This window comes from Oncorhynchus mykiss, chromosome 4 (assembly GCF_057628025.1).
Source record: "Oncorhynchus mykiss isolate SJ-2025 chromosome 4, ASM5762802v1, whole genome shotgun sequence".
NCBI classification, from domain to species: Eukaryota; Metazoa; Chordata; class Actinopteri; order Salmoniformes; family Salmonidae; genus Oncorhynchus; species Oncorhynchus mykiss.
The window spans coordinates 5,663,845-5,690,693 of NC_143025.1; the positions used below are offsets into that span (position 1 = coordinate 5,663,845).

Genomic DNA, 26,849 nt, shown 5'->3' on the forward strand with positions numbered 1-26,849 from the left:
TTTACTAGGATCAGTCCCCTCCCCCTGTTGTTTACTAGGATCAGTCCCCTCCCCCTGTTGTTTACTAGGATCAGTCCCCTCCCCCTGTTGTTTACTAGGATCAGTCCCCTCCCCCTGTTGTTTACTAGGATCACCCCCCTCCCCCTGTTGTTCACTAGGATCAGTCCCCTCCCCCCTGTTGTTTACTAGGATCAGCCCCCTCCCCCTGTTGTTTACAAGGAGCAGCCTGTTTCTATAGGTTGTTTACTAGGATCAGCCCCCTCCCCCTGTTGTTTACAAGGAGCAGCCTGTTTCTATAGGTTGTTTACTAGGATCAGCCCCCTCCCCCTGTTGTTTACAAGGAGCAGCCTGTTTCTATAGGTTGTTTACTAGGAGCAGCCCCCTCCCCCTGTTGTTTACTAGGAGCAGCCTGTTTCTATAGGTTGTTTACTAGGATCAGCCCCCTCCCCCTGTTGTTTACTAGGATCAGCCTGTTTCTATAGGTTGTTTACTAGGAGCAGCCTGTTTCTATAGGTTGTTTACAAGGATCAGCCCCCTCCCCCTGTTGTTTACTAGGAACGGCATGTTTCTATAGGTTGTTTACTAGGAACGGCCTGTTTCTATAGGTTGTTTACTAGGATCAGCCTGTTTCTATAGGTTGTTTACAAGGATCAGCCCCCTCCCCCTGTTGTTTACTAGGAACGGCATGTTTCTATAGGTTGTTTACTAGGATCAGCCCCCTCCCCCTGTTGTTTACTAGGAACGGCCTGTTTCTATAGGTTGTTTACTAGGAGCAGCCTGTTTCTATAGGTTGTTTACTAGGAGCAGCCTGTTTTTATAGGTTGTTTACTAGGATCAGCCTGTTTCTATAGGTTGTTTACTAGGAGCAGCCTGTTTCTATAGGTTGTTTACTAGGAGCAGCCTGTTTCTATAGGTTGTTTACTAGGATCAGCCTGTTTCTATAGGTTGTTTACTAGGAGCAGCCTGTTTCTATAGGTTGTTTACTAGGAGCAGCCTGTTTCTATAGGTTGTTTACTAGGAGCAGCCCCCTCCTCCTGTTGTTTACTAGGAACGGCATGTTTCTATAGGTTGTTTACTAGGAGCAGCCTGTTTCTATAGGTTGTTTACTAGGATCAGCCTGTTTCTATAGGTTGTTTACTAGGAGCAGCCTGTTTCTATAGGTTGTTTACTAGGAGCAGCCCCCTCCCCCTGTTGTTTACTAGGAGAAGCCTGTTTCTATAGGTTGTTTACTAGGAGCAGCCTGTTTCTATAGGTTGTTTACTAGGAGCAGCCCCCTCCCCCTGTTGTTTACTAGGAGCAGCCTGTTTCTATAGGTTGTTTACTAGGAGCAGCCCCCTCCCCCTGTTGTTTACTAGGATCAGCCCCCCCCCCTCCCCCTGTTGTTTACTAGGAGCAGCCTGTTTCTATAGGTTGTTTACTAGGAAGGGCCTGTTTCTATAGGTTGTTTACTAGGAGCAGCCTGTTTCTATAGGTTGTTTACTAGGAAGGGCCTGTTTCTATAGGTTGTTTACTAGGAAGGGCCTGTTTCTATAGGTTGTTTACTAGGATCAGCCTGTTTCTATAGGTTGTTTACTAGGAGCGGCCTGTTTCTATAGGTTGTTTACTAGGATCAGCCTGTTTCTATAGGTTGTTTACTAGGAACGGCCTGTTTCTATAGGTTGTTTACTAGGAGCAGCCTGTTTCTATAGGTTGTTTACTAGGAGCAGCCTGTTTCTATAGGTTGTTTACTAGGATCAGCCTGTTTCTATAGGTTGTTTACTAGGAGCAGCCTGTTTCTATAGGTTGTTTACTAGGATCAGCCTGTTTCTATAGGTTGTTTACTAGGATCAGCCTGTTTCTATAGGTTGTTTACTAGGATCAGCCTGTTTCTATAGGTTGTTTACTAGGAGCAGCCTGTTTCTATAGGTTGTTTACTAGGATCAGCATGTTTCTATAGGTTGTTTACTAGGATCAGCCCCCTCCCCCTGTTGTTTACTAGGAGAAGCCTGTTTCTATGTGATCTAAAAGACAAACCTCTGTCAGCATTGAAGGTAAATCAGTTTCAGAGATGGACACTTTGATAGGACTGTGTTCCCAGTGGAGGGGGTGATGATAGGACTGTGTTCCTAGTGGAGGGGGTGATGATAGGACTGTGTTCCTGGTGGAGGGGGTGATGATAGGACTGTGTTCCTAGTGGAAGGGGTGATGATAGGACTGTGTTCCTAGTGGGAGGGGTGATGATAGGACTGTGTTCCTAGTGGGAGGGGTGATGATAGGACTGTGTTCCTGGTGGAGGGGGTGATGATAGGACTGTGTTCCTGGTGGAGGGGGTGATGATAGGACTGTGTTTCTAGTGGAGGAGGTGATGATAGGGCTGTGTTCCTGGTGGAGGGGGTGATGATAGGACTGTGTTTCTGGTGGAGGGGGTGATGATAGGACTGTGTTCCTGGTGGAGGGGGTGATGATAGGACTGTATTACTAGTGGGGGAGGTGATGATAGGACTGTATTCCTGGTGGAGGAGTTGATGATAGGACTGTGTTCCTGGTGGAGGGGGTGATGATAGGACTGTGTTCCTAGTGGGAGGGGTGATGATAGGACTGTGTTCCTAGTGGGAGGGGTGATGATAGGACTGTGTTCCTAGTGGGAGGGGTGATGATAGGACTGTGTTCCTGGTGGAGGGGGTGATGATAGGACTGTGTTCCTAGTGAGAGGGGTGATGATAGGACTGTGTTCCTAGTGGGAGGGGTTATGATAGGACTGTGTTCCTAGTGGGAGGGGTGATGATAGGACTGTGTTCCTAGTGGGAGGGGTGATGATAGGACTGTGTTCCTGGTGGAGGGGGTGATGATAGGACTGTGTTCCTGGTGGAGGGGGTGATGATAGGACTGTGTTCCTGGTGGAGGGGGTGATGATAGGACTGTGTTCCTAGTGGAAGGGGTGATGATAGGACTGTGTTCCTAGTGGGAGGGGTGATGATAGGACTGTGTTCCTAGTGGGAGGGGTGATGATAGGACTGTGTTCCTAGTGGGAGGGGTGATGATAGGACTGTGTTCCTAGTGGGAGGGGTGATGATAGGACTGTGTTCCTAGTGGGAGGGGTGATGGTATGACTGTGTTCCTAGTGGGAGGGGTGATGGTATGACTGTGTTCCTGGTGGAGGGGGTGATGATAGGACTGTGTTCCTGTTGGAGGGGGTGATGATAGGACTGTGTTTCTAGTGGAGGAGGTGATGATAGGACTGTGTTCCTGGTGGAGGGGGTGATGATAGGACTGTGTTTCTGGTGGAGGGGGTGATGATAGGACTGTGTTCCTGGTGGAGGGGGTGATGATAGGACTGTATTACTAGTGGGGGAGGTGATGATAGGACTGTGTTCCTGGTGGAGGGGGTGATAGGACTGTGTTCCTGGTGGAGGGGGTGATGATAGGACTGTGTTCCTAGTGGGAAGGGTGATGATAGGACTGAGTTCCTAGTGGGCGGGGTGATGATAGGACTGTGTTCCTAGTGGGAGGGGTGATGATAGGACTGTGTTTCTAGTGGAGGGTGTGATGATAGGACTGTGTTCCTAGTGGAGGGGGTGATGATAGGACTGTGTTCCTGGTGGAGGGGGTGATAGGACTGTGTTCCTGGTGGAGGGGGTGATAGGACTGTGTTCCTGGTGGAGGGGGTGATGATAGGATTGTGTTCCTAGTGGGAAGGGTGATGATAGGACTGAGTTCCTAGTGGGCGGGGTGATGATAGGATTGTGTTCCTAGTGGGAAGGGTGATGATAGGACTGTGTTCCTAGTGGGAGGGGTGATGATAGGACTGTATTCCTGGTGGAGGGGGTGATGATAGGACTGTGTTCCTAGTGGGAGTGGTGATGATAGGACTGTGTTCCTAGTGGGAGGGGTGATGATAGGACTGTGTTCCTAGTGCGAGGGGTGATCATAGGACTGTGTTCCTAGTGGGAGGGGTGATGATAGGACTGTGTTCCTGGTGGAGGGGGTGATGATAGGACTGTGTTCCTGGTGGAGGGGGTGATGATAGGACTGTTTCTAGTGGAGGGGGTGATGATAGGACTGTGTTTCTGGTGGAGGGGGTGATGATAGGACTGTGTTCCTGGTGGGGGAGGTGATGATAGGACTGTGTTCCTGGTGGAGGGGGTGATAGGACTGTGTTCCTGGTGGAGGGGGTGATGATAGGACTGTGTTCCTGGTGGAGGGGGTGATGATAGGACTGTGTTCCTGGTGGAGGGGGTGATAGGACTGTGTTCCTGGTGGAGGGGGTGATAATAGGACTGCGGTCCTGGTGGAGGGGGTGATGACTGTGTTCATGGTGGAGAAGGTGATGATAGGACTGTGTTCCTATTCTATTCCTATTGAGGTTAAATAGGGTATGATGTCATGCTCCTATTGCACAGAAATACTGTAGCCTACCCATACTATCATAGGCTACCGGTCTATTTACTTTGGAGATACGGTTGACCTTTGACTGAGCGAGGTGAGGGTTGTCGGCAACATATACTTTTCAATTGTTCCGATAGACAATCAATGTCGACGGAATGCGCGGTGGCACGTGTTCGGCACGGCATGTAAACATTCTGCCCACACCTCTAAAGAAATGTGATCAAGCTAGGTAGCCTAATATTTGTTATGTATCGGGAATATTCCAGTCGTGTCAGAAAAGGAGATACGTGTCCTGCTACATGATTATGATTCAGTCCTATATAACAGGAGAGACATGTCCTATATAACAGGAGAGACATGTCCTATATAACAGGAGAGACATGTCCTATATAAAAGGAGAGACGTGTCCTATATAAAAGGAGAGACGTGTCCTATATAAAAGGAGAGACATGTCCTATATAACAGGAGAGACATGTCCTATATAACAGGAGAGACATGTCCTATATAAAAGGAGAGACATGTCCTATATAATAGGAGAGACATGTCCTATATAAAAGGTGAGACATGTCCTATATAACAGGAGAGACATGTCCTGCTACATGATTATGATTCAGGCCTATATAAAAGGAGAGACATGTCCTATATAACAGGAGAGACATGTCCTATATAACAGGAGAGACATGTCCTATATAAAAGGAGAGACATGTCCTGCTACATGATTATGATTCAGGCCTATATAAAAGGAGAGACATGTCCTATATAACAGGAGAGACATGTCCTATATAAAAGGAGAGACATGTCCTATATAATAGGAGAGACATGTCCTATATAAAAGGAGAGACATGTCCTATATAACAGGAGAGACATGTCCTGCTACATGATTATGATTCAGGCCTATATAAAAGGAGAGACATGTCCTATATAACAGGAGAGACATGTCCTATATAACAGGAGAGACATGTCCTATATAAAAGGAGAGACATGTCCTGCTACATGATTATGATTCAGGCCTATATAAAAGGAGAGACATGTCCTATATAACAGGAGAGACATGTCCTATATAAAAGGAGAGACATGTCCTGCTACATGATTATGATTCAGGCCTATATAACAGGAGAGACATGTCCTATATAAAAGGAGAGACATGTCCTATATAACAGGAGAGACATGTCCTATATAAAAGGAGAGACATGTCCTGCTACATGATTATGATTCGGGCCTATATAAAAGGAGAGACGTGTCCTATATAACAGGAGAGACATGTCCTATATAACAGGAGAGACATGTCCTATATAACAGGAGAGACATGTCCTGCTACATGATTATGATTCAGGCCTATATAAAAGGAGAGACATGTCCTATATAAAAGGAGAGACATGTCCTGCTACATGATTATGATTCAGGCCTATATAAAAGGAGAGACATGTCCTATATAAAAGGAGAGACATGTCCTATATAAAAGGAGAGACATGTCCTGCTACATGATTATGATTCAGGCCTATATAAAAGGAGAGACATGTCCTATATAACAGGAGAGACATGTCCTATATAACAGGAGAGACATGTCCTGCTACATGATTATGATTCAGGCCTATATAAAAGGAGAGACGTGTCCTATATAACAGGAGAGACATGTCCTATATAACAGGAGAGACATGTCCTGCTACATGATTATGATTCAGGCCTATATAAAAGGAGAGACATGTCCTATATAACAGGAGAGACATGTCCTATATAAAAGGAGAGACATGTCCTATATAACAGGAGAGACATGTCCTGCTACATGATTATGATTCAGGCCTATATAAAAGGAGAGACATGTCCTATATAACAGGAGAGACATGTCCTATATAAAAGGAGAGACATGTCCTATATAACAGGAGAGACATGTCCTGCTACATGATTATGATTCAGGCCTATATAACAGGAGAGACATGTCCTATATAACAGGAGAGACATGTCCTATATAACAGGAGAGACATGTCCTATATAACAGGAGAGACATGTCCTATATAAAAGGAGAGACATGTCCTATATAACAGGAGAGACATGTCCTGCTACATGATTATGATTCAGGCCTATATAAAAGGAGAGACGTGGCCTATATAACAGGAGAGATATGTCCTATATAACAGGAGAGACATGTCCTGCTACATGATTATGATTCAGGCCTATATAAAAGGAGAGACGTGGCCTATATAACAGGAGAGACATGTCCTATATAACAGGAGAGACATGTCCTATATAACAGGAGAGACATGTCCTATATAACAGGAGAGACATGTCCTATATAAAAGGAGAGACATGTCCTATATAACAGGAGAGACATGTCCTGCTACATGATTATGATTCAGGCCTATATAAAAGGAGAGACATGTCCTATATAAAAGGAGAGACATGTCCTGCTACATGATTATGATTCAGGCCTATAGAAAAGGAGAGACGTGTCCTATATAACAGGAGAGACATGTCCTATATAACAGGAGAGACATGTCCTATATAACAGGAGAGACATGTCCTATATAACAGGAGAGACATGTCCTATATAACAGGAGAGACATGTCCTGCTACATGATTATGATTCAGTCCTATATAACAGGAGAGACATGTCCTATATAACAGGAGAGACATGTCCTATATAACAGGAGAGACATGTCCTATATAAAAGGAGAGACATGTCCTATATAAAAGGAGAGACATGTCCTATATAACAGGAGAGACATGTCCTATATAAAAGGAGAGACATGTCCTATATAACAGGAGAGACATGTCCTATATAAAAGGTGAGACATGTCCTATATAACAGGAGAGACATGTCCTATATAACAGGAGAGACATGTCCTATATAACAGGAGAGACATGTCCTATATAAAAGGAGAGACATGTCCTATATAACAGGAGAGACATGTCCTATATAAAAGGAGAGACATGTCCTATATAACAGGAGAGACATGTCCTGCTACATGATTATGATTCAGTCCTATATAACAGGAGAGACATGTCCTATATAACAGGAGAGACATGTCCTATATAAAAGGAGAGACATGTCCTATATAAAAGGAGAGACATGTCCTATATAACAGGAGAGACATGTCCTATATAAAAGGAGAGACATGTCCTATATAACAGGAGAGACATGTCCTATATAAAAGGTGAGACATGTCCTATATAACAGGAGAGACATGTCCTATATAAAAGGTGAGACATGTCCTATATAACAGGAGAGACATGTCCTATATAACAGGAGAGACATGTCCTGCTACATGATTATGATTCAGGCCTATATAAAAGGAAAGACGTGTCCTATATAACAGGAGAGACATGTCCTATATAACAGGAGAGACATGTCCTATATAAAAGGAGAGACATGTCCTATATAACAGGAGAGACATGTCCTATATAACAGGAGAGACATGTCCTGCTACATGATTATGATTCAGGCCTATATAAAAGGAGAGACGTGTCCTATATAACAGGAGAGACATGTCCTATATAACAGGAGAGACATGTCCTATATAAAAGGAGAGACATGTCCTATATAACAGGAGAGACATGTCCTATATAAAAGGAGAGACATGTCCTATATAACAGGAGAGACATGTCCTATATAACAGGAGAGACATGTCCTATATAAAAGGAGAGACATGTCCTATATAACAGGAGAGACATGTCCTATATAACAGGAGAGACATGTCCTATATAAAAGGAGAGACATGTCCTATATAAAAGGAGAGACATGTCCTATATAACAGGAGAGACATGTCCTATATAACAGGAGAGACATGTCCTATATAAAAGGAGAGACATGTCCTATATAACAGGAGAGACATGTCCTATATAACAGGAGAGACATGTCCTATATAAAAGGAGAGACATGTCCTATATAAAAGGAGAGACATGTCCTATATAACAGGAGAGACATGTCCTATATAACAGGAGAGACATGTCCTATATAAAAGGAGAGACATGTCCTATATAACAGGAGAGACATGTCCTATATAAAAGGAGAGACATGTCCTATATAACAGGAGAGACATGTCCTGCTACATGATTATGATTCAGTCCTATATAACAGGAGAGACATGTCCTATATAACAGGAGAGACATGTCCTATATAAAAGGAGAGACATGTCCTATATAAAAGGAGAGACATGTCCTATATAACAGGAGAGACATGTCCTATATAAAAGGAGAGACATGTCCTATATAACAGGAGAGACATGTCCTATATAAAAGGTGAGACATGTCCTATATAACAGGAGAGACATGTCCTATATAAAAGGTGAGACATGTCCTATATAACAGGAGAGACATGTCCTATATAACAGGAGAGACATGTCCTGCTACATGATTATGATTCAGGCCTATATAAAAGGAAAGACGTGTCCTATATAACAGGAGAGACATGTCCTATATAACAGGAGAGACATGTCCTATATAAAAGGAGAGACATGTCCTATATAACAGGAGAGACATGTCCTATATAAAAGGAGAGACATGTCCTATATAACAGGAGAGACATGTCCTATATAAAAGGTGAGACATGTCCTATATAACAGGAGAGACATGTCCTATATAACAGGAGAGACATGTCCTATATAACAGGAGAGACATGTCCTATATAAAAGGAGAGACATGTCCTATATAACAGGAGAGACATGTCCTATATAAAAGGAGAGACATGTCCTATATAACAGGAGAGACATGTCCTGCTACATGATTATGATTCAGTCCTATATAACAGGAGAGACATGTCCTATATAACAGGAGAGACATGTCCTATATAAAAGGAGAGACATGTCCTATATAAAAGGAGAGACATGTCCTATATAACAGGAGAGACATGTCCTATATAAAAGGAGAGACATGTCCTATATAACAGGAGAGACATGTCCTATATAAAAGGTGAGACATGTCCTATATAACAGGAGAGACATGTCCTATATAAAAGGTGAGACATGTCCTATATAACAGGAGAGACATGTCCTATATAACAGGAGAGACATGTCCTGCTACATGATTATGATTCAGGCCTATATAAAAGGAAAGACGTGTCCTATATAACAGGAGAGACATGTCCTATATAACAGGAGAGACATGTCCTATATAAAAGGAGAGACATGTCCTATATAACAGGAGAGACATGTCCTATATAACAGGAGAGACATGTCCTGCTACATGATTATGATTCAGGCCTATATAAAAGGAGAGACGTGTCCTATATAACAGGAGAGACATGTCCTATATAACAGGAGAGACATGTCCTATATAAAAGGAGAGACATGTCCTATATAACAGGAGAGACATGTCCTATATAAAAGGAGAGACATGTCCTATATAACAGGAGAGACATGTCCTATATAACAGGAGAGACATGTCCTATATAAAAGGAGAGACATGTCCTATATAACAGGAGAGACATGTCCTATATAACAGGAGAGACATGTCCTATATAAAAGGAGAGACATGTCCTATATAAAAGGAGAGACATGTCCTATATAACAGGAGAGACATGTCCTATATAACAGGAGAGACATGTCCTATATAAAAGGAGAGACATGTCCTATATAACAGGAGAGACATGTCCTATATAACAGGAGAGACATGTCCTATATAAAAGGAGAGACATGTCCTATATAAAAGGAGAGACATGTCCTATATAAAAGGAGAGACATGTCCTATATAACAGGAGAGACATGTCCTATATAAAAGGAGAGACATGTCCTATATAACAGGAGAGACATGTCCTATATAAAAGGTGAGACATGTCCTATATAACAGGAGAGACATGTCCTATATAAAAGGAGAGACATGTCCTATATAACAGGAGAGACATGTCCTATATAAAAGGAGAGACATGTCCTATATAACAGGAGAGACATGTCCTATATAAAAGGAGAGACATGTCCTATATAAAAGGAGAGACATGTCCTATATAACAGGAGAGACATGTCCTATATAAAAGGAGAGACATGTCCTATATAACAGGAGAGACATGTCCTATATAAAAGGTGAGACATGTCCTATATAACAGGAGAGACATGTCCTATATAACAGGAGAGACATGTCCTATATAAAAGGAGAGACATGTCCTATATAACAGGAGAGACATGTCCTATATAACAGGAGAGACATGTCCTGCTACATGATTATGATTCAGGCCTATATAAAAGGAGAGACGTGTCCTATATAACAGGAGAGACATGTCCTATATAACAGGAGAGACATGTCCTATATAAAAGGAGAGACATGTCCTATATAACAGGAGAGACATGTCCTATATAAAAGGAGAGACATGTCCTATATAACAGGAGAGACATGTCCTATATAACAGGAGAGACATGTCCTATATAAAAGGAGAGACATGTCCTATATAACAGGAGAGACATGTCCTATATAACAGGAGAGACATGTCCTATATAAAAGGAGAGACATGTCCTATATAAAAGGAGAGACATGTCCTATATAACAGGAGAGACATGTCCTATATAACAGGAGAGACATGTCCTATATAAAAGGAGAGACATGTCCTATATAACAGGAGAGACATGTCCTATATAACAGGAGAGACATGTCCTATATAAAAGGAGAGACATGTCCTATATAAAAGGAGAGACATGTCCTATATAACAGGAGAGACATGTCCTATATAACAGGAGAGACATGTCCTATATAACAGGAGAGACATGTCCTATATAACAGGAGAGACATGTCCTGCTACATGATTATGATTCAGGCCTATATAAAAGGAGAGACATGTCCTATATAACAGGAGAGACATGTCCTATATAACAGGAGAGACATGTCCTATATAACAGGAGAGACATGTCCTATATAACAGGAGAGACATGTCCTATATAACAGGAGAGACATGTCCTATATAAAAGGAGAGACATGTCCTATATAAAAGGAGAGACATGTCCTATATAACAGGAGAGACATGTCCTATATAACAGGAGAGACATGTCCTATATAACAGGAGAGACATGTCCTATATAACAGGAGAGACATGTCCTATATAAAAGGAGAGACATGTCCTATATAACAGGAGAGACATGTCCTATATAACAGGAGAGACATGTCCTATATAAAAGGAGAGACATGTCCTATATAAAAGGAGAGACATGTCCTATATAACAGGAGAGACATGTCCTATATAAAAGGAGAGACATGTCCTATATAACAGGAGAGACATGTCCTATATAACAGGAGAGACATGTCCTATATAAAAGGAGAGACATGTCCTATATAACAGGAGAGACATGTCCTATATAACAGGAGAGACATGTCCTATATAACAGGAGAGACATGTCCTATATAAAAGGAGAGACATGTCCTATATAACAGGAGAGACATGTCCTATATAAAAGGAAAGACATGTCCTATATAACAGGAGAGACATGTCCTATATAAAAGGAGAGACATGTCCTATATAACAGGAGAGACATGTCCTATATAAAAGGAGAGACATGTCCTATATAAAAGGAGAGACATGTCCTATATAAAAGGAGAGACATGTCCTATATAAAAGGAGAGACATGTCCTATATAAAAGGAGAGACATGTCCTATATAAAAGGAGAGACATGTCCTGCTACATGATTATGATTCAGGCCTATATAACAGGAGAGACATGTCCTATATAACAGGAGAGACATGTCCTATATAAAAGGAGAGACATGTCCTATATAAAAGGAGAGACATGTCCTATATAAAAGGAGAGACATGTCCTGCTACATGATTATGATTCAGGCCTATATAACAGGAGAGACATGTCCTATATAACAGGAGAGACATGTCCTATATAAAAGGAGAGACATGTCCTATATAAAAGGAGAGACATGTCCTATATAAAAGGAGAGACATGTCCTATATAAAATGAGAGACATGTCCTATATAAAAGGAGAGACATGTCCTGCTACATGATTATGATTCAGGCCTATATAAAAGGAGAGACATGTCCTATATAACAGGAGAGACATGTCCTGCTACATGATTATGATTCAGGCCTATATAAAAGGAGAGACATGTCCTATATAACAGGAGAGACATGTCCTGCTACATGATTATGATTCAGGCCTATATAAAAGGAGAGACATGTCCTATATAACAGGAGAGACATGTCCTGCTACATGATTATGATTCAGGCCTATATAAAAGGAGAGACATGTCCTATATAACAGGAGAGACTTGTCCTATATAACAGGAGAGACATGTCCTATATAACAGGAGAGACATGTCCTATATAAAAGGAGAGACATGTCCTATATAAAAGGAGAGACATGTCCTATATAAAAGGAGAGACATGTCCTATATAAAAGGAGAGACATGTCCTATATAAAAGGAGAGACATGTCCTGCTACATGATTATGATTCAGGCCTATATAAAAGGAGAGACATGTCCTATATAACAGGAGAGACATGTCCTGCTACATGATTATGATTCAGGCCTATATAAAAGGAGAGACATGTCCTATATAACAGGAGAGACATGTCCTGCTACATGATTATGATTCAGGCCTATATAAAAGGAGAGACATGTCCTATATAAAAGGAGAGACATGTCCTGCTACATGATTATGATTCAGGCCTATATAAAAGGTGAGACATGTCCTATATAACAGGAGAGACATGTCCTGCTACATGATTATGATTCAGGCCTATATAAAAGGAGAGACATGTCCTATATAACAGGAGAGACATGTCCTATATAAAAGGAGAGACATGTCCTGCTACATGATTATGATTCAGGCCTATATAAAAGGAGAGACGTGTCCTATATAACAGGAGAGATATGTCCTATATAACAGGAGAGACATGTCCTATATAAAAGGAGAGACATGTCCTATATAACAGGAGAGATATGTCCTATATAACAGGAGAGACATGTCCTATATAACAGGAGAGACATGTCCTATATAAAAGGAGAGACGTGTCCTATATAACAGGAGAGATATGTCCTATATAACAGGAGAGACATGTCCTATATAACAGGAGAGACATGTCCTGCTACATGATTATGATTCAGGCCTATATAACAGGAGAGACATGTCCTATATAACAGGAGAGACATGTCCTATATAAAAGGAGAGACATGTCCTATATAACAGGAGAGACATGTCCTATATAACAGGAGAGACATGTCCTGCTACATGATTATGATTCAGGCCTATATAAAAGGAGAGACATGTCCTATATAAAAGGAGAGACATGTCCTGCTACATGATTATGATTCAGGCCTATATAAAAGGTGAGACATGTCCTATATAACAGGAGAGACATGTCCTGCTACATGATTATGATTCAGGCCTATATAAAAGGAGAGACATGTCCTATATAACAGGAGAGACATGTCCTATATAAAAGGAGAGACATGTCCTGCTACATGATTATGATTCAGGCCTATATAAAAGGAGAGACGTGTCCTATATAACAGGAGAGATATGTCCTATATAACAGGAGAGACATGTCCTATATAAAAGGAGAGACATGTCCTATATAACAGGAGAGATATGTCCTATATAACAGGAGAGACATGTCCTATATAACAGGAGAGACATGTCCTATATAAAAGGAGAGACGTGTCCTATATAACAGGAGAGATATGTCCTATATAACAGGAGAGACATGTCCTATATAACAGGAGAGACATGTCCTGCTACATGATTATGATTCAGGCCTATATAACAGGAGAGACATGTCCTATATAACAGGAGAGACATGTCCTATATAAAAGGAGAGACATGTCCTATATAAAAGGAGAGACATGTCCTATATAAAAGGAGAGACATGTCCTATATAAAAGGAGAGACATGTCCTATATAACAGGAGAGACATGTCCTATATAAAAGGAGAGACATGTCCTATATAACAGGAGAGACATGTCCTATATAAAAGGAGAGACATGTCCTATATAACAGGAGAGACATGTCCTATATAAAAGGAGAGACATGTCCTATATAACAGGAGAGACATGTCCTATATAACAGGAGAGACATGTCCTATATAACAGGAGAGACATGTCCTATATAAAAGGAGAGACATGTCCTATATAACAGGAGAGACATGTCCTATATAAAAGGAGAGACATGTCCTATATAACAGGAGAGACATGTCCTATATAAAAGGAGAGACATGTCCTATATAACAGGAGAGACATGTCCTATATAAAAGGAGAGACATGTCCTATATAACAGGAGAGACATGTCCTATATAAAAGGAGAGACATGTCCTATATAACAGGAGAGACATGTCCTATATAAAAGGAGAGACATGTCCTATATAACAGGAGAGACATGTCCTATATAAAAGGAGAGACATGTCCTATATAACAGGAGAGACATGTCCTATATAAAAGGAGAGACATGTCCTATATAAAAGGAGAGACATGTCCTATATAACAGGAGAGACATGTCCTATATAAAAGGAGAGACATGTCCTATATAACAGGAGAGACATGTCCTATATAACAGGAGAGACATGTCCTATATAAAAGGAGAGACATGTCCTATATAACAGGAGAGACATGTCCTATATAACAGGAGAGACATGTCCTATATAACAGGAGAGACATGTCCTATATAACAGGAGAGACATGTCCTATATAAAAGGAGAGACATGTCCTATATAACAGGAGAGACATGTCCTATATAAAAGGAGAGACATGTCCTGCTACATGATTATGATTCAGGCCTATATAAAAGGAGAGACATGTCCTATATAACAGGAGAGACATGTCCTATATAACAGGAGAGACATGTCCTGCTACATGATTATGATTCAGGCCTATATAAAAGGAGAGACATGTCCTATATAACAGGAGAGACATGTCCTATATAACAGGAGAGACATGTCCTATATAACAGGAGAGACATGTCCTATATAAAAGGAGAGACATGTCCTATATAACAGGAGAGACATGTCCTGCTACATGATTAGGATTCAGGCCTATATAATAAATGTAAAATAAACACATTAAGAGACGTGCTGCTGTGTTTTCTCCTTACCGACGGCAAATGCTTCAGTTTTATATTTTTACTGATTTTATTACCGGTATTATTATAATTCCTGTGAATCAAACACCTCCCATTTCCCCACCAAAATAATAATAATATTTGCTTGCAATACAGTTGATCAACCACTAGAAGTTGTGCGTACACATTGGTCTGGGATTGAGTGGAGATATACACACCTTCCCATCAAATACCAACCCTTAACAAACTGATATGCACACTTTCCCATCACATACAGAGATGGGAAACTCTCGCTCCCTTTCTCTCTCTCTCTCTCTCTCTCTCTCTCTCTCTCTCTCTCTCCCTCCCTCCCTCCCTCCCTCCCTCCCTCCCTCCCTCCCTCCCTCCCTCCCTCTCTCTCTCTCTCAGGACTGAGACACCTGGCTGTACTATGTTTCACCTGTTAGATAGATAGATAGAGGAGCAGGAAGAGAGGAACAGAGCAGGAAGGAGAGGAAATGGAGGTAACAGGACAGTGTCCAGATATTTCCCTATGCAACTTCTCGCTAGCTTGTTAGCATAACAAATCACTAGCTGGACATCTTACGACTTCGTGTCAGTGGTGGAAAAAGTACCCAATTGTCAAACTTGAGTAAAAGTACAGATACCTTAATAGAAAATGACTAGAGTAAAAGTGAAAGTCCCCCAGTAAAATACTGGTAGTTTTTCTGCTGGTAGCCTGGAGATCCTTTAGTTGAATGACACGTTTCTCAGCTGGTGAAATCAAATGCAGACATTGTACCGGATGCTATTCATGATCAAATATATGTTTATTGACACGGTAATCCAATACAAATTTAAATGCATTACTTTGATGCATTTACAAATGATTTCCATTTGATTTGATTGATTTTGTTTAAATGCCGGTCATGGTGCAGTAGACGGCGTTGACCTTTAATCTCCAGTAGATGGCGATATTGACCTGATATGAGAAGCTGTCACCCTCAGCAGGTCAGTGTCAATTCAACATTGTAACCAGGATCCAGGATTTCATTTGAATAAAACAGAGAGAGAGAACTTGGAGACCGCTGACAGTGTCTGAGGTTAGATGACTGTTTGTGTCCAGCAGCCACCCGCACGTCAAAATATGTTAACGCAGTAATAAACAAGCAGATATGCAGTGGACAGTTAAGGTACAAATCTGTTGTTCTCACCCTGAATCAGGCAGTTAACCCACTGTTCCCCTGAGCAAGGCAGTTAACCCACTGTTCCCCTGAGCAAGGCAGTTAACCCACTGTTCCCCTGAGCAAGGCAGTTAACCCACTGTTCCTCTGAACAAGGCAGTTAACCCACTGTTCCCCTGAACAAGGCAGTTAACCCACTGTTCCCCTGAACAAGGCAGTTTACCCACTGTTCCCCTGAACAAGGCAGTTTACCCACTGTTCCCCTGAACAAGGCAGCTAACCCACTGTTCCCCTGAACAAGGCTGTTAACCCCACTGTTCCCCTGAACAAGGCAGCTAACCCACTGTTCCCCTGAACAAGGCAGTTAACCCACTGTTCCCCTGAACAAATTATGCAACGTAACTGACTGCCCATTGGGCACAGATGTTAATTCGTCGTCTATTCCACATTGGTTCAACCCAGATATTACTATCTACATATTATGTAAATTATGCAACGTAACTGACTGCCCATTGGGCACAGACGTTAATTCGTCGTCTATTCCACATTGGTTCAACACAGTGTGTTGGGTAATTACATTTTGCGATGCATTTTTGAAAAGGATCTGTATTATAATATAGTATATGTTAATTTAGGAAACAGGAAAGAATCTCTTTCTCTGGAGATTGTTAGGTCTGTCGCTAGGCGACCTGTCATTCCATAAAAACAATCCAAAGGTAACAACATTTATCTGGATGACAACAAGCAGTGATTGGCTCACTGTCACAGTATTGGTCAAGGAAGTAAAGCAGAGCTGCTGGGAACACGCACGCACGCACGCACACACACACGCACGCACACACACACGCACGCGCACACGCACACGCACACGCACACACACACACTGATACACACACACTGATACACACACACTGATACACACACAGAAGCACACATGAGCACACACACACACACACACACTAACACACACACAGAGGCGCACACACACACTAACACACACACAGAGGCGCACACACACACACGAGCGCACACACACACACACACACACACACACACACACACACACACACACACACACACACACACACACACACACGAGCGCACACACACAGAAGTGCACACAAGCACACACACACGAGCGCACACACACACACACACACACACACACACACACACACACCTGTAATGTCTGTAGTGCCTGATCTTCAACCCCAATCCTACTCTGTGCTCCATAGTCTGTCGCTTGTGGACGATAAACCATGGTGTTAGTCTTAGCTGGTGTTTTGTATCTCCACCGTAGAATTATAATTAGTAATGTGTAGTTGACCACAGCTGGTTTAGTAACGTTCTTTAGATCAGGGTCTCCCCAACTGGAGGCCCGCAAACGCCTTTATTTAGATATTTATATCTCCCATTGTTTTCTGAGCAAGTTGTTTTCTGAGCAAGTTGTTTTCTGAGCAAGTTGTTTTCTGAGCAAGTTGTTTTCTGAGCAAGTTGTTTTCTGAGCAAGTTGTTTTCTGAGCAAGTTGTTTTCTGAGCAAGTAGTTTTTTCATTGTTGGACATAAAAGAGTGTAAAAACATCAGGGGATCAGCTCCAAGTGATTTTAATTTCAGAAAATGTTGTTCCCGTGTTTTCACATAGTAGAGACGTGTGATCGGATACCAAACGTTAACAAGGTTTGAAAATGATCTGTTTGGTGGTCAAATTGCAATCTGCTAATTATTTGTAATTATGTTCTCCCCCCACCCCACCCTCCTCCCTGTGACCATCCGCTCTAGTTGATGATCCCTGCTGTTTGTCAAAATGTTTTGGGGTCAAAAGTATTGCACTGTCAGGAATAGACATTTGGGATGTGGAGTCAGACAGACAGATGTAATTTGACTGTTACTGTTGCACAATAAGACCTGCACCTTTACAATGCAGTTAAAGTAGAGGGTGTGTGTGTGTGTGTGTGTGTGTGCACACACCTGGCCTTTCACCTCCTTACTGCTGGCAGCTCCACTAGATTTACCCTCTCTCTCTATCCTCCTCTCTCTATCTCTATCCTCCTCTCTCTCTCTCTCTCTCTATCCTCCTCTCTCTCTCTCTCGCTCTCTCTCTCTCTCTCTCTCTCTCTCTCTCTCTCTCTCTCTCGCTCTATCCATCTCTCTCTCTATCCTCCTCTCTCCCTATCTCTATCCTCCTCTTTCTCTCTCTCTCTGTCTCTCTCTCTCTCTCTCTCTATCTCTATCCTCCTCTCTCTCTCTCTCTCTCTCTCTCTCTCTCTCACTCTCTCTCTCACTACTCTGTTTGCTTTCCTTTCCTCTCTGTCCCTCCCCCTCTCTCTCTCTCCCCCTCTCTCTCTCTCTCTCTCTCTCTCTCACTACTCTGTTTGCTTTCCTTTCCTCTGTGTCCCTCCATATCGTATCTCTGTCTTCTCTACCAGTACACCTGTAAAGTAGCCCTGGGCTCAGAGCAACAGAACATGTGGTCCCGAGGTCAGTGAATAACCAGGGCAGGCTTCTCACAGTCGCTATGGATATAACCTTTCTATTGTGGATACGGTGTAACCGTGGATACGACAGCGGGTGTGTCTGGTTTGGTATTTAACAGACCTGCTATTCATAAACCTAAAATGTTTTTTTTTTTTTTACTTTACAGAGCAACGGAAGAAATACTCCAACTCCAATGTCATCATGCACGAGACGTCTCAGTACCACGTGGAGGTAACACTCAGTTCCTCTCTTCTACTTTGTGTCTCCGTGTTTATTTGACCGTAGAGAATCACAATGACGTCTGTCGGTCTTTCACTCGTAATGGGGGGGGGGGGGCACTCGTAATGGGGGGGGGGGGGGGACTCTGTCCTAGAAGCTGAACTCCGGGTTGATTTATGTATCGCTAGTTTCCTTCTTTCCCTTGAATGCGTTTATAAATCCACTGAAATGAACTATAGTGTGTTGTCTCTCCCTTCCCCATAACACAAAGGTCGGTTGGGTTAATATTTGATGCCATTTAAGGTTACAGAGTTGTAATAAAGCAATCAGTCCAGTTACCTCACCGACCGCAACGTTTATCTAACGTGAGCAGAGCATGTGGGGTCAGAGAGGGGATTTAAAGGGACAGTCCTTAATTCTCACGTTAGACCACTTGGTTTGCTTTTAAGTGGAAGGGTGAGGTTAAGGAAACCACTCTCAAACGAATAGCTGGAGCTATGGTTAAAGTACTTGACAGTCCCTGAGAACAGTGGTGGAAAAAGTAGACAATTGTCATACTTGAGTAAAAGTAAAGATACCTTAATAGAAATTAACTCCAATAAAAGTCAGTCACCCATTAAAATACTACTTGAGTAAAAGTCTAAAAGTATTTGGTTTGAAAAATACTTAAGTTGGAAAAGTAAATGTATAATTAATTTCAAATTCCTTAAATTAAGCAAACCAGACGGCACCATTTTCTTGTTTTTTAAATTTATGGATAGCCAGGGGCACACTCCAACACTCAGACATCATTTACAGATAGCCAGGGGCACACTCCAACACTCAGACATCATTTACAGATAGCCAGGGGCACACTCCAACACTCAGACATCATTTACAGATAGCCAGGGGCATACTCCAACACTCAGACATCATTTACAGATAGCCAGGGGAACACTCCAACACTCAGACATCATTTACAGATAGCCAGGGGCATACTCCAACACTCAGACATCATTTACAGATAGCCAGGGGCACACTCCAACACTCAGACATCATTTACAGATAGCCAGGGGCACACTCCAACACTCAGACATCATTTACAGATAGCCAGGGGAACACTCCAACACTCAGACATCATTTACAGATAGCCAGGGGCATACTCCAACACTCAGACATCATTTACAGATAGCCAGGGGAACACTCCAACACTCAGACATCATTTACAGATAGCCAGGGGAACACTCCAACACTCAGACATCATTTACAGATAGCCAGGGGAACACTCCAACACTCAGACATCATTTACAGATAGCCAGGGGCACACTCCAACACTCAGACATCATTTACAGATAGCCATGGGCACACTCCAACACTCAGACATCATTTACAGATAGCCATGGGCACACTCCAACACTCAGACATAATTTACAGATAGCCAGGGGAACACTCCAACACTCAGACATCATTTACAGATAGCCAGGGGAACACTCCAACACTCAGACATAATTTACAGATAGCCAGGGGAACACTCCAACACTCAGACATAATTTACAGATAGCCAGGGGCACACTCCAACACTCAGACATCATTTACAGATAGCCAGGGGAACACTCCAACACTCAGACATAATTTACAGATAGCCAGGGGCACACTCCAACACTCAGACATCATTTACAGATAGCCAGGGGAACACTCCAACACTCAGACATCATATACAGATAGCCAGGGGAACACTCCAACACTCAGACATAATTTACAGATAGCCAGGGGAACACTCCAACACTCAGACAGCATTTACAGATAGCCAGGGGCACACTCCAACACTCAGACATCATTTACAGATAGCCAGGGGAACACTCCAACACTCAGACATCATTTACAGATAGCCAGGGGCATACTCCAACACTCAGACATCATTTACAGATAGCCAGGGGCACACTCCAACAATCAGACATCATTTACAGATAGCCAGGGGAACACTCCAACACTCAGACATCATTTACAGATAGCCAGGGGAACACTCCAACACTCAGACATCATTTACAGATAGCCAGGGGCACACTCCAACACTCAGACATCATTTACAGATAGCCATGGGCACACTCCAACACTCAGACATCATTTACAGATAGCCATGGGCACACTCCAACACTCAGACATAATTTACAGATAGCCAGGGGAACACTCCAACACTCAGACATCATTTACAGATAGCCAGGGGAACACTCCAACACTCAGACATAATTTACAGATAGCCAGGGGAACACTCCAACACTCAGACATAATTTACAGATAGCCAGGGGCACACTCCAACACTCAGACATCATTTACAGATAGCCAGGGGAACACTCCAACACTCAGACATCATTTACAGATAGCCAGGGGCACACTCCAACACTCAGACATCATTTACAGATAGCCAGGGGAACACTCCAACACTCAGACATCATTTACAGATAGCCAGGGGAACACTCCAACACTCAGACATCATTTACAGATAGCCAGGGGAACACTCCAACACTCATACATTATTTACAGAGAGCCAGGGGAACACTCCAACACTCAGACATCATTTACAGATAGCCAGGGGAACACTCCAACACTCTGACATCATTTACAGATAGCAAGGGGAACACTCCAACATCATTTACAGATAGCCACGGGCACACTCCAACACTCAGACATCATTTACAGATAGCCAGGGGAACACTCCAACACTCAGACATCATTTACAGATAGCCAGGGGCACACTCCAACACTCAGACATCATTTACAGATAGCCAGGGGAACACTCCAACACTCAGACATCATTTACAGATAGCCAGGGGCACACTCCAACACTCAGACATCATTTACAGATAGCCAGGGGAACACTCCAACACTCAGACATCATTTACAGATAGCCAGGGGAACACTCCAACACTCAGACATCATTTACAGATAGCCAGGGGAACACTCCAACACTCATACATTATTTACAGAGAGCCAGGGGAACACTCCAACACTCAGACATCATTTACAGATAGCCAGGGGAACACTCCAACACTCTGACATCATTTACAGATAGCAAGGGGAACACTCCAACATCATTTACAGATAGCCACGGGCACACTCCAACACTCAGACATCATTTACAGATAGCCAGGGGCACACTCCAACACTCAGACATAATTTACAGATAGCCAGGGGAACACTCCAACACTCAGACATCATTTACAGATAGCCAGGGGAACACTCCAACACTCATACATAATTTACAGATAGCCAGGGGAACACTCCAACACTCAGACATCATTTACAGATAGCCAGGGGCACACTCCAACACTCAGACATCATTTACAGATAGCCAGGGGCATACTCCAACACTCAGACATCATTTACAGATAGCCAGGGGAACACTCCAACACTCATACATCATTTACAGATAGCCAGGGGAACACTCCAACACTCAGACATCATTTACAGATAGCCAGGGGAACACTCCAACACTCATACATCATTTACAGATAGCTAGGGGAACACTCCAACACTCAGACATCATTTACAGATAGTCAGGGGAACACTCCAACACTCAGACATCATTTACAGATGGCCATTGGAACACTCCAACACTCAGACATCATTTACAGATGGCCATGGGAACACTCCAACACTCATACATCATTTACAGATAGCCAGGGGCACACTCCAACACTCAGACATCATTTACATATATGTAAACTGGCATTTGTCTTCACTGACATTTTCAACCTCTCCCTGACCTAGTCTGTAAAACCTAGATGTTTCATGCAGACCACCGTAGTCCCTGTGACCATGGAAGCAAAGGTAACCTGCCTTAAATAGTTACCGCCCCGTAGCACTCACATCTGTAGCCATGACGTGCTTCGAAAGGCTGTTCATGACTCATATCATCCCGGAAACACTAGACCCACTCCAATTTGCATACCACTCCAACAGATCCCTTTAAACTGTTGTGCTGGTAGCAGTTGGTGTTTGAACTATGAACCACGTGTGTCCAGTCCACAGGTTGGATATGAACTCTCTCTCCCTGTCTCTCTACACACACCTCTCTCTCTCTCTCTCTCTACACACACCTCTCTCTCCCTGTCTCTCTACGCACACCTCTCTCTCTCTACACATCTCTCTCTCTCTCTCTCTCTCTCTCTCTCTCTCTCTCTCTCTCTCTCTCTCTCTCTCTCTACACACCTCTCTCTCTCTCTCTCTACACCTCTCTCTCTCTCTGTCTCTCTACACACCTCTCTCTCTCTCTGTCTCTCTACACACACCTCTCTCTCTCAATTCAATTCAAGGGGCTTTATTGGCATGGGAAACATGTGTTAACATTGCCAAGGCAAGTGAGGTAGATAATATGCAAAAGTGAAATAAACAATAAAAATTAACACTAAACTCACATAGAGAACGTTCAAAAGAATAAAGACATTACAAATGTCATATTATATATATATATATACAGTGTAATAACAATGTACAAATGGTTAAAGTACACAAGGGAAAATAAATAAGCATAAATATGGGTTGTATTTACAATGGTGTTTGTTCTTCACTGGTTGCCCTTTTCTCGTGGCAACAGGTCACAAATCTTGCTGCTGTGATGGAACACTGTGGTATTTCACCCAGTAGAAATGGGAGTTTATCAAAATTGGGTTTGTTTTCAAATTCTTTGTGGATCTGTGTAATCTGAGGGAAATATGTCTCTCTAATATGGTCATTCATTGGGCAGGAGGTTAGGAAGTGTAGCTCAGTTTCCACCTCATTTTGTGGGCAGTGAGCACATAGCCTGTCTTCTCTTGAGAGCCATGCCTGCCTATGGCGGCCTTTCTCAATAGCAAGGCTATTAGAAAATCTCTACATAGTCAAGGATTTTCTTAATTTTGGGGTCAGTCACAGAGTCTGTTTTTTGGTTGATTCTTTCCAGTGTGACAAATAGTTATCTTTTTGCTTTCTCATAATTTGGTTGGGTCTAATTTTGTTTGTGAAAAAGCATGTGCGAGCAGGGAGGCCTACAAACCTGACTTACATCAGCTCTGTCAGGAGGAATGGGACAAAATTCACCCAATTTATTGTGGGAAGCTTGTGGAAGGCTACCTGAAACATTTGACACAAGTTAATTAAACAATTTAAAGGCAATGCTACCAAATACTAATTGAGTGTATGTAAACTACTGACCCACTGGGAATGTGATGAAAGAAATAAAAGCTGAAATAAATCATTCTCTCTACTATTATTCTGACATTTCACATTCTTAAAATAAAGTGTCTTAAACTCTTAAACTGACCTAAGACAGGGAATTTTTACTAGGATTAAATGTCAGGAATTGTGAAAAACTGAGTTTAAATGTATTTGGCTAAACTTCCGACTTCAACTGTATGTATATATATATGTAAATAAATAAATAAATAAATATCTAAATCAACATGCAACATTTTCAAAGATTTTACTGAGTTACAGTTCATATATGGAAATCAGTCAATTTAATTAAATTCATTAGGCTCTGAGCTATGAATGTGTTTATCTACCCCCCCCCCACCGCACCTGTCCGCCTTCATGATGGACAAGACCAGTCCTCTTCCTGTTTGTTATCTAACCCTCTCCCCCCCCCCCCACCCCCCCCCCCACACACACACAGCACCTGTCCACCTTCATGATGGACAAGACCAGTCCTCTTCCTGTTTTTTATCTAACCCCCCCCCCCCACAGCACCTGTCCACCTTCATGATGGACAAGACCAGTCCTCTTCCTGTTTGTTATCTAACCCCCCCTTACAGCACCTGTCCACCTTCATGATGGACAAGACCAGTCCTCTTCCTGTTTGTTATCTAACCCCCCCTTACAGCACCTGTCCACCTTCATGATGGACAAGACCAGTCCTCTTCCTGTTTGTACAGCACCTGTCCACCTTCATGATGGACAAGACCAGTCCTCTTCCTGTTTGTTATCTAACCCTCTCCCCCCCCCCCCCCACAGCACCTGTCCTCCTTTATGATGGACAAGACCAGTCCTCTTCCTGTTTGTTATCTAACCCTCCCCCCCCCCCCCCTTACAGCACCTGTCCACCTTCATGATGGACAAGACAGAGTCCATTGCCACAGTGGACGATGCTATTAAGAAGCTGGTGCTGCTGGACTCTAAAGAGAAGATCTGGACCCAGGAGATGCTGCTTCAGGTCAGCGACAAGGCTGTACGGCTACTGGATGTTGATACACAGGTAAGCCTTACACACACGCACAGACACACACGCACACGCACAAACACACGGTAAGACTTGCACAGACACACACACACATGGTAAGACTTGCACACACACACACACACACACACATGATAAGACTTGCACACACACACACACACACATGGTAAGACTTGCACACACACACATGGTAAGACTTGCACACACACACACACACATGGTAAGACTTGCACACACACACACACACACACACACATGGTAAGACTTGCACACACACACACACATGGTAAGACTTGCACACACACACACACACACACACACACGGTAAGACTTGCACACACACACACACACACACATTGTAAGACTTGCACACACACACATGGTAAGACTTGCACACACACACACACATGGTAAGACTTGCACACACACACACACACACGGTAAGACTTGCACACACACACATGGTAAGACTTGCACACACACACACACATGGTAAGACTTGCACACACACACACACACACACGGTAAGACTTGCACAGACACACACACACACAGGTAAGACTTGCACACACACACACACACACACACATGGTAAGACTTGCACACACACACACACACACACACACACACACACACACACACACATGGTAAGACTTGCACACACACACACACACACACACACGGTAAGACTTGCACACACACACACACACACACACACACACACACGGGTAAGACTGTGAAGCAAGCGTGAGGGTTATGCACATTCCTAATGTAGGAAAACAGTTGCTGGGCAACAACATATCCTGTAGGTAAAGAACGTTGGAAGTTCCATTCCAGTTACACACTGGAACGAGCTGCAACAAACCCTCTTGGGCCTCACTCCCCCTCCACTATCTGAGATATCTACTGCAGCCCTCATCCTCCACATACAACACCCGTTCTGCCAGTCACATTCTGTTAACGGTCCCCAAAGCACACACATCCCTGAGTCGCTCCTCTTTTCAGTTCGCTGCAGCTAGCGACTGGAACGAGCTGCAACAAACACTCAAACTGGACAGTTTTATCTCCATCTCCTCATTCAAAGACTCAATCATGGACACTCTTACTGACGGGTGTGGCTGCTTAGCGTGATGTATTGTTGTCTCTACCTTCTTGACCTTTGTTCTGTTGTCTGTGTCCAATAATGTTTGTACCATGTTGTGTTGCTGCCATGTTGTGTGGTCATGTTGTGCTGCTACCATGTTGTTGCCATGTTGTGCTGCTACCATGTTGTGTGGTCATGTTGTGCTGCTACCATGTTGTGTTGCTACCATGTTGTTGTCATGTTGTGTTGCTACCATGTTGTTGCCATGTTGTGTTGCTACCATGTTGTTGTCATGTTGTGTTGCTACCATGTTGTTGTCATGTTGTGTTGCTACCATTCTGTGTTGCCATGTTGTGTTGCTACCATGTTGTTGCCATGTTG

At 42.7% G+C, this 26,849-nt stretch overlaps 1 protein-coding gene across 5 annotated transcripts in view; it reads left to right on the forward strand.

The window, feature by feature from the left end:
- Window positions 1–26,849, forward strand: part of LOC110521167 (epidermal growth factor receptor kinase substrate 8-like protein 2) — a 114,206-nt gene that overhangs the window by 45,637 nt on the left and 41,720 nt on the right. For 4 of the 5 annotated variants that reach the window (XM_090230941.1, XM_090230944.1, XM_090230940.1 and 1 more), the window contains 2 exons: window positions 19,142–19,206; window positions 25,241–25,402. In XM_090230941.1, the coding sequence (XP_090087067.1) occupies window positions 19,142–19,206; window positions 25,241–25,402 (227 nt within the window). Of the gene's footprint in view, window positions 1–18,706; window positions 18,979–19,141; window positions 19,207–25,240; window positions 25,403–26,849 lie in introns of those variants that run through there. The other variant, XM_090230943.1, reaches the window with a different exon arrangement.